This window comes from Heloderma suspectum, chromosome 11, assembly GCF_057233095.1.
Source record: "Heloderma suspectum isolate Gila_16-S chromosome 11, 16-S_ref, whole genome shotgun sequence".
Taxonomy (NCBI): domain Eukaryota; kingdom Metazoa; phylum Chordata; class Lepidosauria; order Squamata; family Helodermatidae; genus Heloderma; species Heloderma suspectum.
Genome location: NC_139468.1, coordinates 13,446,282 through 13,461,065, shown reverse-complemented (window position 1 = coordinate 13,461,065; position 14,784 = coordinate 13,446,282). Strand labels below are relative to the sequence as shown.

Here is a 14,784-nt window from a genome sequence, read left to right as displayed (position 1 = left end):
AAAATTCCAAGCCAAGCATGTCTCTCCTGTCAGCTTCCTGTTAATGTGGGCATGTTAATGACAAAACTGGGATTTTTAGGCTTACCTGGGAGTAACCCCATTGAACTCAATGGGGCTTACTTCTGAGTAAACATGTATAGGAGTGTGCTGTCAGTCCTCTTGAGGCAGGCTCAGGATTCCTAACAGAATTCCTAGCATCCTCAGATAATCACAATTCCTCACTTTCTTTGGGGAAGTCATATCAGTTAAAACAGGAATAAAACTGGGACAAAACAAGAGCTGGTGAATCTTAGTGGCTGAGAGACCAAACTTTGGATCAGGAAATCCCCGCTTAGGATTTCACCTCTTGGTAGCCTTAGACAAGCCACACTTTCTCAGCCTCAGCCTCCCCACCTACAATATGGGAAATAATAATTCGGATCTACCTTACAGGGCTGTTGTTAAGGATTGCAAAAAAAGAAGAAGCCATGAACGAATTGCAAAAAACTTATGTATGTGAAGAGTTTTGAACACTGTAATATACCTGATTAAGAGGCATCTTAGTCAAGTAATTGTGCAAGTTTCAGACAATTAAAACTAGAAGGATTTGCATACGGGCAAAAACAACAGCTCTGAAATGAGACATGTAATCTTTGGGTTTTGAGATGCCTTTGCCATTTTTGCAATTACTCACATTAAGGTTTTTTTAAACACACATACACACACAATCTGCCGTCTGTTTAATCAGGGCACTTTTCCAGTCAACTGAAAATTTTTCAAGGCACAATCCTATGCATGTTTAGACAGAAAAAAAAAGTCCTACTACTCCCAGCATTCCCCAGCCATCAGTGCTGTATGGGGAACGCTGGGAGTTGGACCTTTATTCTGTCTGAACATGCACAGGATTGCGCCTTAAATATGTAGTGAGTAGATGATCCAAACTTTGTTTTTAGTTCCGTGTAAGAATGCAGGGCCCTGATAGAGACCAACGTGCATGAGGAGAGGGTGTTAAATCTTCCCACCCAAAAGCTTCCTGCTTCCTAAATTCTCACACACACCCCTAGTGGGGGCTAAAGAAAGGGGGGGGGAAATCCCTCCAATGGCACCGGTGAAGATTTGTTCTTTCTTTAAGCCCCATATAGTGGGAAGCTAATTCACAAGAGAGAGCAGCACGGGGGGGGGGGGGGATTTGCGCATTTTGGGAAATGCACATTTGTGCAAGTGTGCCCCGTCCAGTGCAAATGCAAGTTTGGGAAACTGAGAAAAATCTGATTCCATCAATGACTGGATGACAGAAAGAAAGATGCCTGAAAATCTGTGAAACACAGAAGGGATTGATTTAACAAAATCCATGCATCCCTACACTGAATATTTATCAATATTCGAAGCAGTGGACACTGTGGTGCACGCATAAAGCTTTATAAACACAGCTCTTTGCCCATTAAAAGTGAATGACCAGTACTGCCACAAAACACAGGTGCACAAAACATCCTTTGCAATCAAAGAGCTTCTCAGCAGGATTAAAACCCTAATCGAACGTGCATCGAAAATACACAGAAACGTGTTCAGGGGGCATTTTACTAGCCCAAGCCCTTTTCTAATATATCATGGGGTGGCAAAATGCCCCACAACCTGAAATGTGTCTGTGGTGTGAAAAGAAGTGTGTTTTAAACTCAAAACGTTAGAAAAGTATCATAAACTGTTGAAGTAAAACTTTAGGCAAAACATTATTATCACTAAAAACTTACATCTTTGATTGTGTGGATTGTTTTTCTAACCTCATAAGAAATCTGTCTCTGGCGAGGGAAATCCCCCCCCCCCCCCGGCAATGAAATCCCATGGCTTGTGCCAACATACTGACACCCAGAATACTTACGGGCACGATCCTGTGCGTGTTTAGTCCTGTGACTTTTTTCAATCTAAACATGCCAGGATTGTGCCCTAAGCCTGTTTCCCTAGACAAGTTTTCTTTGGGGACAGTTTTACATCTCAGTACCTTGCTTGTGTTTGGGGACATAAAGACATCCCAATGGCAAAATCACCAGGTTCTGAGGCTACTGGATGCCCTCCGGTGTGTTTTTCTTTCCAGAAAGAAAACGGGAAATGGTAAAAAGCTGAAATTTGGGGACGCTGTGCAGACAATGTCATGGGAGGGCTATGTTGTTGGTCTACTTCTGTGCAAATTCTGCAATGTTAAGTTGCACTTGGGGTGACTCTGCATCCCCGCCTGATTGGATGAGGTTAAGCAACAGGCTCTCTCTTCCGTGGGCAGTGGAAAAGGCTTCGCACAACCCCCATGGCTCGGGCCACGACATCCCAATGCAAACGACCCAGGCACTCCCTGAATAAAACCCATTTCTGGCTCTTTACTTCCACTCATTTTTCAACCATTTCTAACTAGCAGGACAACAGACCACCCACACAGAGGTCCAAGATCTGCTGGTTGTCCAACATAAAACAAAACAGAACCTGTCAGAGCGTCTCTCTGTCTCTCTTTCAAGAACCAGCAATTAGCTTCCCAACATCCCCTGACATACACTTAATTTTATAGCATCCAGTGCAGTTGATGGATGGCCGTCTTCGGGAAACGCTGAGGATCCATTAGAGCGTCATTGATCGTGAGGGGAAAGCTTGGCCAAGAATGATGGTTATTGAACAAGGCTAGCGCCTTTGGATGGTGGCATCCCTAAGGAGGCGTGTGCAAGCCTATGTTGCCAAAAACGTGGCAAGAAGCCGCACTGGCTTTTTGCTAAAAAGTGCTCAGCTGGGTATACGCGAACGGCGCAAAACAGCATTAGATATTCCCCTCCAGAAGCAAGGAGCCAACAGAGCATAGCTCCCTTGGTAGCCAGGCAAAATTTGTTCTCACTATGGCCCTGTCTGTCCCCCATCCGAGGGAGGTGACTACTGGCAGAGTGGAGATGTTGATTTATATGCGCTCATCATGAGAGTCCCCATCGCCACACCCCCAAGGAGAGTCCAAAAATGTAGGGTTATATAGGCCTTTTATTTATTTTTATTTTATTTATTATTTTATTTATTTCATTTCTATACTGCCCAATAGCTGAAGCTCTCTGGGTGGTTCATAAAGAATAAAACCAGAAAGCGTAGGGTAAAACATATAAAATATAAAAGCATTAAAAGCACAATATAACAATACAACCAGAATAAAACCTAGCAGCGATGCAGAGATTTAAAATAAAGGTTTAAAACACCAAAGCTAAAAGACTAGAAAGCTAAAATGCCTGGGAGAATAAAAAGGTCTTCTTTGGTGCCGGAAGGAATACAACATGTAAAGCAAATGGGTCTTAACTGCCCACACAAGACCAAGCCACCCCAGAAGACTTTGCATTACAGCAGGGATCGCTCACAACAACATACTGGGCCGGTTCGCATGATCACTGCAGCCCACCATGTCTTATTTAAGCCACAGTAGGTTGCGGTACATGTTGGCGTCCATTTTGAATATTCGATCCACAGCAGGGGGTCGCCATGGTTTGTCGTGTCATCCAAACCTGGGTGGCGTGGGTTGTTTGAGGGTTAAACAACCCTCAAATAACCCATGGCTTGCATTAAAAGAACAACGGAAGCAATAATGAATCAAGATCAGATAATAAAACATGGAAGGAGTTAAAGGCTAAGACTGCCTTCCTCAACCTGGTGCCCTTGAGATGTCAGACCAGAACTCCCAGCGTCCCTGACCACTGGCCATTCTGGCTGGGGCTGGTAGGAGTTGAAGTCTAAAACACCTGGAGGGCACCCAGTTGAGGAAGCCTGGGATAAAGAGTTCATGTGAACACGGTCCCAGAAGGTCAGGCCACATTCAGTAATGAAACAGTGGCTTGCAGTTTAAAAATTCATGGCACTCCTTTTCTGTTCTCAAAGAGAGGTGTTCGGTGTGAGAAGAAAGTAGGAGTAGAAACGCTCCTCTTCAAAGCATCGCTCGGTGCCTCAAAATTTAAGACATCCACTTCCAGTTTATTTTAAAAAAACTTTTTCAGTGCAACTTTTTTCAATTCACTGAAACTTTTTTTAATGCGCATTTTCTCATTTAGCCAATTACTGTGTAACTGGCCAAGAGCTGTCTCTGTGCGAGACTCAACCTAGCTTGAAGCATGCTACAAACATTTCAAGTTCTCAGGTTCCTAAAATAAAGGAGATCATAGTTTTTGCTTCCGTAAGACACAAGGGGGCTAAAATCCAAGCACACCAGAGGCATAGCACCCATGTGCACACCATCCCAATTGGTCATCCTGTTCCCTCCCCACCCGGCCCCAATCTTGCAGCTTGAATGGTTCAAAGGGGGTTTGGAAAGCGTGCATGAGCCTCCCGTGCCAGCCCTCCTCCCAGTCCCATTGCACTACCTGCACAGGTGGTGGTGGGGGGACAGGGAGGGAAGGGCTCTCAGTGCATCCTTAGCATAAATGCCTTGTTTTCTCAGTGTGTGCCAAGTTGACAATCCACGAGTGTTTGCAGAGGGGAGCAGATGGGGGATAGAAGAAATGGTGATAATCAAGTGAATATACCCATCCAACCTAAGCCAAAGTTACTGAAATCCTACATCCAGGGGAGGCCACCTGAAGCCCTCTAGATGTTTTGGACTACAACACCCATCATTCCTGACCATTGGCCATGTAGGCTGGGGCTGATGGGAGTTGTAGTCCAAAGCGTCACCAGGCTTGCCTGCCCTACATATTCCGGATGCTGTGGTCCTGCAGCCTTGAGCAATATCCCTTTGAAGTTGCTCACAGCACCTGAAATGATGTGAACTGAAGGGCTTTTTAAAAATTAATGTGGTGCTCCATCATTTTCACAGCCCTTTAATCGTCTCAGGCCAAGAAATCAAATCATGGGTCATCCACTTCTATTTTTAGTCAACTTTTTTCCCCCTCCTTCTTTTTCTTTTTCCTTAATTCCTTCCACTTTGATATCTAGGCACTGAGGTGCGTAGTACCTGGCCTCCCTCTCTTCCCATGTTGGGTTTTTCTCCCAAGGTTTGATTAAAGCGCCTCTTACTTCAATGGGTTTGTAACAGAATTGTTTAAAAACACACACACACACACACACACCCCTATCATAAACACCCATTGCCTATCAATGGACTGAATATCTTACTGCTCTTGCTACATTTGAACGTATCTCCTAGAGCCGTCAATCTCGTATGGTTGCTTATATAGATATATGGACTGCTTATATTAACATATATATTTGAAATGGTAGTGTTAAATTTTCCCCTCTTTTTCCTTTTATATTAAGGCTGATGATATGCTTTATGAAATTTTCTTTGTTTTTTTCCTTCCTTCCTTCTCCTCCTCCCTTTTGTGTTTTTCCCCTTTTTGCTTATTTTTTGTTTGTCATTATTCCATTTGCAAATAAAGAATTACCCCCTCCCCCCGAAAAGTATTACTGGCCAGAATCCTCATTAGCACGACAAATGCCTCTCCTCCCATGAAAGACATGAGAATAATACCTTGTTGTGTGAATGTGCCCACCTAGGGCATCCACTTCCACTTTTCTCTCTTACTGAACAAGAAATTCTAACTTGCCAGGGGAAATCAAATGCCGAGCAATACCCTGCTCTGATCACAATCCACCCATTGAAGAGTTCTGTGTAACTCAAAAGCATGCATACCTCTATTCCAAGGAGAGAAGGGCCATGGTATAGTGGTATTCTACAGCACAGGCACGCGTCATGACAATCCCCATAGCCACACACCCCAAGAAGAGTCCAAAGGTTCAAGCAGCTGTGTTGGCCCATATCAACAAACCAGGTCTAGCCGTTTTAATCTCCACCAGGGTCTTCCGTAAAGCTCATGGGTCTGAACCGCACATTCAAGACCAAGCTATCCCAAAATACTTTGCATTACAACAAGGAAAAATATACCGTTGCCGGGAGAATTCATTTTCCCCCAACCAGCTACTGTGAGGATTGCAGCTAAACTCAGAGGGAACAGAGAATTTCAGGGTGGTAAAGGAGGCCTGCATCCCTGCTTATACAAAAAGTGTCAGTGCTGCATCCGTGAGAGGCCGGGCTCCACTACACCGCTGGAGAGGGGTGTCCATCAAAGAGGCATCACTTTGAGCCGTGCATTATTTTTACCAGAGTCCTCCAGAACGAGATCTAGAAAGCACATCAGGCCAGCTCCTGTCATGGTTCCCCCTCCTGCCTGCAAGAACACTCAACCTTCGCTGCCCTGAGTTTTCACTGGCTGAACCCAGAAGGTAGCTTGCCTTGCTCCCAACCCTCCGCTCCCTCGAGACCACCCCGCCGCACGCAAGAATTTCTCCATCGCCCGCATCCCCCCTCCTCTGGTCTGTCCCAGCATTTGCTATATTTAGCATTGCATCATTCCATTCTCTCAAAGGGAAGCCCCCAAAGTTCAGCAGTGGCTATTAATAGGAAGTTGGCGCTCCAAAGCATCTGCTTTGACAGGTGCGTGGCACGAGCCCAGTTTGGGCAAGCGGCCGAGCCCAAAGGCAGGCTGGCAAAGATGCCCGGGATGAACAAGCAGCCATCCCTGCAGGAGATCTAGTAGAAGACGGGCAATGGGAAGGCCAAGAGAGGGGAAGGAGAGGGGGGCTCTCTGGAACTCAGGCTGTGTCGACAGCTGGGACTCTGAGGTTGCCATCTGTTAAGAGACCAGAATGCCCTTCCCAAATGCTCGCCCTGTCCCAGGCTGGACCTCAGAAGTATGTGCCAGTCCAGTCCAGCTGTTGGGGCCATCAAGTCACACACACACACACACACACCACACACCAGCAAAAACCTTAAACTACCGTCACGATTATTTTTATCCTACTTTCTACAGATGTGACCAAAATGGCGTGGTAATTTATTATTACTGTTTATTACACTTACTATTACATTTCTCTCCCACCTTTTTTTCCCTCTTTCAAGGAACTCAAGGTGGCTTACATAGTACTCCTCCTCTCCGTATTATCCTCACAACAACCCTGCAAGGTAGGTTAGGCTGAGAGTCAGTGGCCAAAAGTCACCCAGTGAGCTTCATGACCGTATGGGGACTAGAACCTGGATCTCCCAAGTCCCAGTCCAACACTCTGGCCACTACACCACACTGGATCTTAATATAAAACACTTCAATTGATATATTAACAAAGGAGACCTGCAACAAAATGTCGCAGCATGGAGCATTCCTGTTCAAGACTCTAGCCAGCCAGCCAGCCAGCCAGGCCTTCTTCTAGGATACTCCATTACATTCCCCCTTGCCCTTGGTTTTCCCCAGTCAGAATTGGGCTTTTGTATATGTTGGGTGGGGTTTCTCCCCCACTTAGGTTTTTTCCCTAAATGTCTGAGTATTTCTGCAAAGCCTGGGATTCCCCCAAACATGCTGCTACCTCCCTCCTGTGCGTGGGTGGTGTCATTTTGAGTACAAAAAGATCAGCACACGGACAATGAGTTTGCTATTAGCATGTATGAGATGGTAGAAGTCAAGCTAAAAAGATAACTGTGAAAACAAATCGGCAGCACTGAAGCAAACATAAACTACCAGAGGAAGCAAGCAGGGATCATTACATCAAATGCCTGTCCAAAGGCAGAGGTTTTCAAAAGCAGTCTAACAGGGAGAAGAGAGGGAGCCCGTCAGATTTCCCCAGAGGACAGAATTTCATCAACTGCGGCACCACCGCCGAAAAGGACTCGTCCCTAGTAACCACCAATTGAATATTCAATAAGGACTGACCACAGAGCAGGGCCTCGGAAGCTGAACATAAAGCTCAGGCAAGTTGGCGAAGGCAATCCTAAAGAGAACGTGGCCCCAGGCCGTTAAGCAGCTTTGTTGGAAAAATCTGTCCACCCCCTATTCAGTTACAGATACTTGTTGGTCCATATAAAAGCAAAGCTCTTTATATTCTGCAACTGCACTGCAAAAGCATAAAAACTGGGTATAGAAGTTAGTACTATGAGCATCTTTTAAAAAGGAAAACAAGCAAACGAACAGGTTTCTATCTGCCTTGACTGACGTTTTATGGTGGCTTTAGAGTAAACAAATAACTTATTTTAATTGGATTTTTTAAATGGTTTAGTTTTAGTGGTTTGTAAGCTGCTTTGAATGTAGAAAAGCTGGGGGCAGAAACAACATAATGTTTATGTTGTTTCTCCCCCTGCCCCTTCTACATTCAAAGCAGCTTACAAATATTATAAGAGACTGAAATATAATTATATAAGATATAAAATATAATAAGAGACTGAAAACAGACTTGCAAGCAGAGAGGTCGCCACAATCTGTAATTCCCTGGCTCAGAATACAAACCTTGGCAACTTGCAATGCATACCTTCAATACGAGGGTGAGCATTACCTCCCCAATTCTTCTCTGGTTTGGAGTTTAATCCAAGCTGGATAAGAGCCCCTAATACCTTCCTATGTCTCAGCTCACTTACTCACACCCCTTACCTTACTGCTGCAACAGGCATGTCTATTTTTCTTACCTCCTTCAACAACCCAAGATGGGTTGTTGCTAAAACAGCAACCCTGTTCCAGGCACCCTGGGAAATGAAAATTTCCCAGAGTGCAGTGCCAGGAGCACTGGGAAATACCATTTCCTCAGGGTGCTTGGCACATAAATTGTTGCCGCAGCTGTGACCCATACAGGAGGGAGGAAACGATCAACATACCACTACTGCTGTAAGTGAAATGGAGATAGGAAGGAAGCTGCTACTCCTAGGTGCTTATGGGTATGTGCTGGAGGGGCGGGGCAGAAGTGGGATTCAAACCCCACCGTGTTCCCAACAATGTGACTGAGAGTGCATCATTTGCAACTGGGCCCAGAAATAACCAAGCTTTTTTCTAACTTCTTAGGGAAAACAATAGCTCAGTTAGCAGAGTCCAATTCTGAAAATCCCAGGGCAAAAGAGGAGATCCGCTCATCTCTCCATCTCTAATTTTCAAATGGGTAAAACCTAGAGGCAGAAGCTGCAATGCCTATTGTGGAAGTCAGGAAGGGGTGCGAAGCACAGCTTCCAGCGGAGAGGGGAAAGCTATCTGGTTGGCTGCATCACTTTGCCCCTCTTTCCCCACAATTTGCAGAAAAAAAGAATGATGCAAAATAAGTAAATACATGCAAAGTACACCACTGATGTAACTTTCAGAATTCTGATTCCCACAGCACAGAATGGTGGTATATACAAGCCGCAATTCTCAAGAAGATGCTCCACTCTGGAAGACAAACTTCTTTTGACACCTGCAAGGTATGATTGTACAATCCCAGACAAGGGACATGAGTTGGACCAGGCCTTTCAAACCAAGGCAAACCAAGACAATGAAACTTGGCTTTTTGTTTTCAGACTCAAACAGATTGTTTAAGCAACAAGGTCATGATGAAAATTCAGAATAAAAATCCAATATAACCACTCTGTTGCAAACTCTAAAAACAGAAACAAAATCCTAATATGATATAGGTACCTGGACAACACCTTAAATGAGTTTCAACACATTCTCACCTGTGTTTTTGGGCAGCTAAAGCAAACCTGTTAACTCTTCTGGCACCTACATTGTACTCCTTCTGGCACCAGGTGAAGCATTTTAACTTTCTAGTCTTTTAGCTTTGGTGTTTTAAATCTGTACTTTAAATCTCTGCATTGCTGCTAGGTTTTATTCTGGTTTTATTCTGGTTTTATGTTATATTGTGGTTTTAACACTTTTAAAACCACTCGGCCATGGAAGCTCACCGGGTGACTTTGGGCCAGTCACACACTCTCAGCCCGACCCACCTCACAGGGTTGTTGTTGTGAGGATAAAATAGAGAGGAGGAGGATAATGTAAGCCGCCTTGCGCTCCTTGCAAGAGGAAAAAAAGGCAGGATATAAATGCAATAAATAAATAAATAAATAAATTTATATTTTATATTTTACTGTGGGTTTTTTGGTTTAAATTTTTGTGAACCGCCCAGAGAGCTTCGGCTATTGGGCGGTACAGAAATGAAAATAATAATAATAATAATGATGATGATGAAACTCATCCTGACTGGACAGAAATACAGTTTCTAGATAAATCATCAGCATCTTGCAACCAGCTTAACATATTGGCGTAGAGTAGTGGCTAATGCACTGAAATGCGGCTCAGGAGATCCCCAGTTCGAATCTCACCGTTGCTACAGACTTGCTCATTGGCTTACGGTAAGCCGCTCTCTCTCTTGGCCTCAGACCCTTCATCTGCAACACGGGGGATAACACTGATCTTATGGACTAGGCTGTCGCGAGGATTACAGCAAGATAACACACAAGAAATGCTTGGAACGTTCAGAAACATTACATGAAGAATTATTGGTGTAGTTAAAGCTAGTTTACTCCTGAGGACATTTGGGGCTCTCCCATCTGTTGAACTGGGACTATTGTTGTTTTGTGCTGCTGGTTTATCTATTCTAAGCACAGCTTCTGCTTACTGCCGGCTGTTTTACTGTTTTATGCTTGAAAACTGCATTTGCACAATGATATCGCAAGCTGCCTTGAGGTACATTTGCACAAAATGGCAGGGTATAAATGCTGTAAATAAGTAAACATAGCATTATTTATTATTATCATTAAGTTCTCACACATCTTTTTTTAATTAGTATTTTAAATGTTTATCTTGCTCCCCCTCCAAGAAGCCCACAGCAGCATACACAGTTCTCCTCTCCCCCACGTTATCCTCGCAATAATCCTGTGAGGTAGCTTAGCGAGGTAGAAACCCTGGCACCTCCAAGGTCACCCGGTAAGCTTTGAGAGTTCCCTCCCCGCCACCATTTATCGTTTATCAATTAAAAACTAACCAATTCTGCAGGAAACATTTCATTAACTGTATAATTTCTCCACCCCCGCTTCATTTGCAACACACCAAATACACAAGATACATCAGTTGAAGGATGTCTCCTGTCATCCCCATAATTAACAAATAAATTCTAGTTTTGAAGGAAGACGTTAAAGTGTCATTTGCCTTCTTATATAGTTCATTAATTTTGCGCTGAGCACGTGTACAAAACTAAGGCTGCAGAACCCTCAGGCTGTTGAGACATTTGTCTGCCTGGGCCCCCGATCTGGCACTCCAGGGTTCCCCAGAGGGCCACTCCCTCTTCCCCTGGTCCCGTCCCCTTTCCGGTGAGCACCGATTGCTTGATGATTTCCTGGCCTTTATGCAGTTTTTCCCATTCTAAAAGGATGAAGTGCCTTTCTGAAGGCTTGGCTATTGGCAGTAGGAGCTTCAAGCTAAAATAGGCTGGCATTTTTTATATTTTGGCCCAGCCCTTTTTGCCTTCGGCCGCAGCCACCACTGGAACACGGCCCCCAAGAGCTTATCCAAAGAGGTTTAGTACCTTAGCATAAACTTTTGCTTTCTTACTCTGTAACAGTAGGAACAGCCCTGGTTTTCCATGTCCTCCCCGGACAGCAAATGTTATGCACTGTAACCATGTAAGAGCTCATCGCACAGCAAATTTTGTCTGCTGTAACCATGTACGAGACCATCACACACCAAGCACCATCCCTGGTGGCACTGCCAATCCATCCTGCTCTCTAGTCCTGCGGTCGCTGGTCTGAATCCCCGTGGAATGACTACCTGAAGTGCAGTGCTGGGGGTGAACCTTGAAAACTTCTTTTCAGGGGCGTGACTGCAGCTCGGTGGTACAGCACCTGTTTTGCATGGAAGAGGCCTCAGGTTCAATCCCTGACTATGCAGGTTAAAAAGGGTCAAGGAGGAAGGGATGGAAAAGACCTCTGCCGGAGACCCTGGAGAGACCCTGCCAGTCAGAGTAGTCAATACTGGCTACACCTTATACAGCAAAAAATCTTGTTTCATATTTACTGGATCCCACAGTAAATACGAAACAAGATGTCTTTTTAATAAGGGTTTGTCTAATTCGCATAATTGCTGGAGATGTAATACACCTAATACTTCTCTAATCCATATGTTTTAGCAATGCCCAATAGTTGCCCCCTTTGGGGAGGAGATCATAATATGGATAAACTTTGTATTGGAACACTCTTTAATACTGAAGGATTTTCTGAGCCCTTTTGACAGCCAAAAGACTGATATTACAACATTGGAAGGATAAATGTTAACTTCCTATAATGCCATGGACTGAGACCCTAACAACACTGTCAACATTTGAATGGGTGGTATATAGGCGCCACTCGCAAATGGATAAATATATGGATGTCTGGTCTGCTTTTCTTGAACTTGCGCATAATCTCCCGTCATTTTTTTCTTCTTTTTTAAGACTGATGTATTTAATGGAATATTGCTATTTCTGTGTATGTAATTTCTTGTCGTCCCCTCTTTTCATGATTTGCTTTGTTTTGTTAAAATCACAATAAAAAGATTAATAGGGGAAAAAATACCGGGCTAGATGGACCAACAGTCAGACCAGGTATAAGGCAGCTTCCTAAGTTTTCATGTAGATTTTTTTTTTTGGCACAATTTAATTGATTTGATTTGTGCTCCATCTTTCTACCAAGAAAAATGGCACTCAAGGTGGCTTACAATTGTAAATAAAACTTGATTGAAACAATAATTAAAAATGCATTAAAACACAATCAAGAGCACAACTCTAACAGAAAAAAACAGCGCCCAACCCAACAGACCCACTTACATGGTAAAGGCCGCTTGAATTAAAATACCCTTTGCCTGCCAGTGGAAGGACAGCAGACAGGGAGCGAACCTAGCCTCTCTCGGCAGGACCGAGAAGGCCCATCTCCACCAAATGTACCTCTGAAGGAGATGGTTTCGAAAGAAGAGCCCCTCCCGAAGGTCTTAAGACCCATTTGGAAGGAATGGCAGGTTTGGATATGTAAGGATCCACACTCAAGAGAATGAGTTTACTGTTCATATATACAGGACTGGGTCTGTGAAGCATGCAGGACTCCAGTCCACATGAAGGTGCTCAAAATGGTTATTCAGCCCTCTGAAACATGCATAAAACCCAGAAAGGGAGCAATAAACAGAAGGAAACAGGGGCAGAGGGATTCCCTATTGCAAGGAGGAGGAGCTATGGCTCAGGGGTAGAGCTCCTGCTTTGCATGCGGGAAGCCCCAGGTTCAATCCCCAGCCGCTCCAGGTAGGAGTGGAAAACCCCGAGCCTAAAACCCCGGAGAACCGCTGCCAGTCAGTGTCGACAATACTGGGCTAGATGGTCTGACTCAGTATATATAAGGCAGCTTCTGATGTTCCTAAGGTTACACGGAATATACCAGCTGGAATCCAGGCCCTACTGCATCGGGTCTGCAAACAAGCATTGCTTTGTTGGCGTCCTCTTGAACCATGCGGATGTACGAATTCGCTGGCGGGAGGCATCAAACAAGGGCCTCTCTTACTCAAGCCCATCCCCTTTCGAGAAGGGGAGAAAGGCGTGGGTGGCAAGACCAGGATACAGACCAAGCATTAGAAAGAGCCTAGACTTTGCGCATGGGGTGGGCTGTCCTTGTTCAGGGAGGCGACCAGGAGCAAACATCACCCCGTTTGCCAGTTCTCTTCTTCTAACAGCAACTTTAAAGGCACCCGTATCCGGTTCCTTGGATCACGGGTTGGCAGACTGCGGGCTTGCAGCATCCTCTTTCTATTCATTCTTTTCGAGTCCACCCCAAGCAGCGTCAGCTGCAAAACAGTGGCTGGAAGGATGCAGCCAGAGGCAAAATGTGAATTCAGAGGTGGTGGAGCCAATTTACTGCACCCCCTAAGCCAGTCCCAATCCAGCCCTCTGGGGGTCCCCAGAAGGCCATGACGCCTTCCTCGCACCACCAGGTGCCTCCCGCTTTCCCCCTCCCCAGCTGACTGTTCGGTGGCTTCCTGGCTTTTGTGTGACATCTTCCCCATTCTAAAACTTTGAAATGCCTTTCCTAAGGCTTACTGACTGGAGGTAAGGGCTTGAAGCCAAAATAGGCCACACCCTTTTCACCTCTGGCCCCACCTAACACTGGAATGCAGCCCCCGAGAGCTTCTCTGTTCAACACCCCTGCCATAAGCCTTACATTCAGTATACAAGTACAATTTTACATCTGAGGTCTAACAGCCAGATGGGCGATTAATAAATTTAATAATAAATAAATAAATAAATAAATAACAAATGAGCGGTTCCAACAAGCTAATTTAGGGGTGGGAGGAAAAAAAAAACCTTTTGTCCTTCATACTGGAATCAGAACCCACTGCCAATCTACTGTAAATCACCCAGTGATCTAACACAGAAGCACAGAGTTGGAGGGAGCTTGTTAGGTCATCTAGTCCAGCCTTGTGCTCAATGTAAGAAATCGAGATAGCTGCCTGGCCTATGTTTGAAGACCTCCAGCCATGGGAGAGCCCACCATCCCTCTAGATAATTGCTTGCGCTGTAAGACTGCTCATACCGTCAAGACATTTCTCCTAATGTTCAACCGAAATCTACCCTCTGTGTTGCCAATACACAACGGTTCTTTTTAGGATTCAGAATCAGGGTTGATTTGATTTAAATCACATTGATTTAAATCATGATTCACACTGCTTATCTGAAGGACTCTTTTAATTATTTAAATCACAGTTTAAGTCAGTAGTGAGGAAGATTCTATTTAATCATCATTTTTAGTAGAAGTACATTATTGCTTAATATAACCTTAATGCATATTCAGAGAAGTAGATTTCATTAGACGGTGGTACACAGTGGAGGATACATGCAGCAGAAGTCTCCTCAGGAGTCAGGACTGCATGAACATGTTCTGTTCACTTTTGGTTCCACTTCCTATTCCCCTCCCCTGTCCTTTGCTTTGATATCCAGACTCCTCCTTGTTCAATCTACTCCATCTCCCCAAATTCTCTATTCATCGACCTTTTCTATCTTTGCACTTACAGA

General features: G+C 44.6%; 1 protein-coding gene across 4 annotated transcripts in view; it reads right to left on the bottom strand.

The window, feature by feature from the left end:
• CSK (C-terminal Src kinase) overlaps positions 1–14,784 on the bottom strand; it is a 96,830-nt gene that overhangs the window by 25,065 nt on the left and 56,981 nt on the right. The window contains exon 1 of one of the 4 annotated variants that reach the window (XM_084816905.1): positions 8,272–8,620. The exons of the other annotated variants lie outside the window; for them this stretch is intronic. Within the exon in view, the coding sequence (XP_084673031.1) occupies positions 8,272–8,292 (21 nt within the window). The 5' untranslated portion in view covers positions 8,293–8,620. Of the gene's footprint in view, positions 1–8,271; positions 8,621–14,784 lie in introns of those variants that run through there. 4 annotated transcript variants of the gene reach the window in all.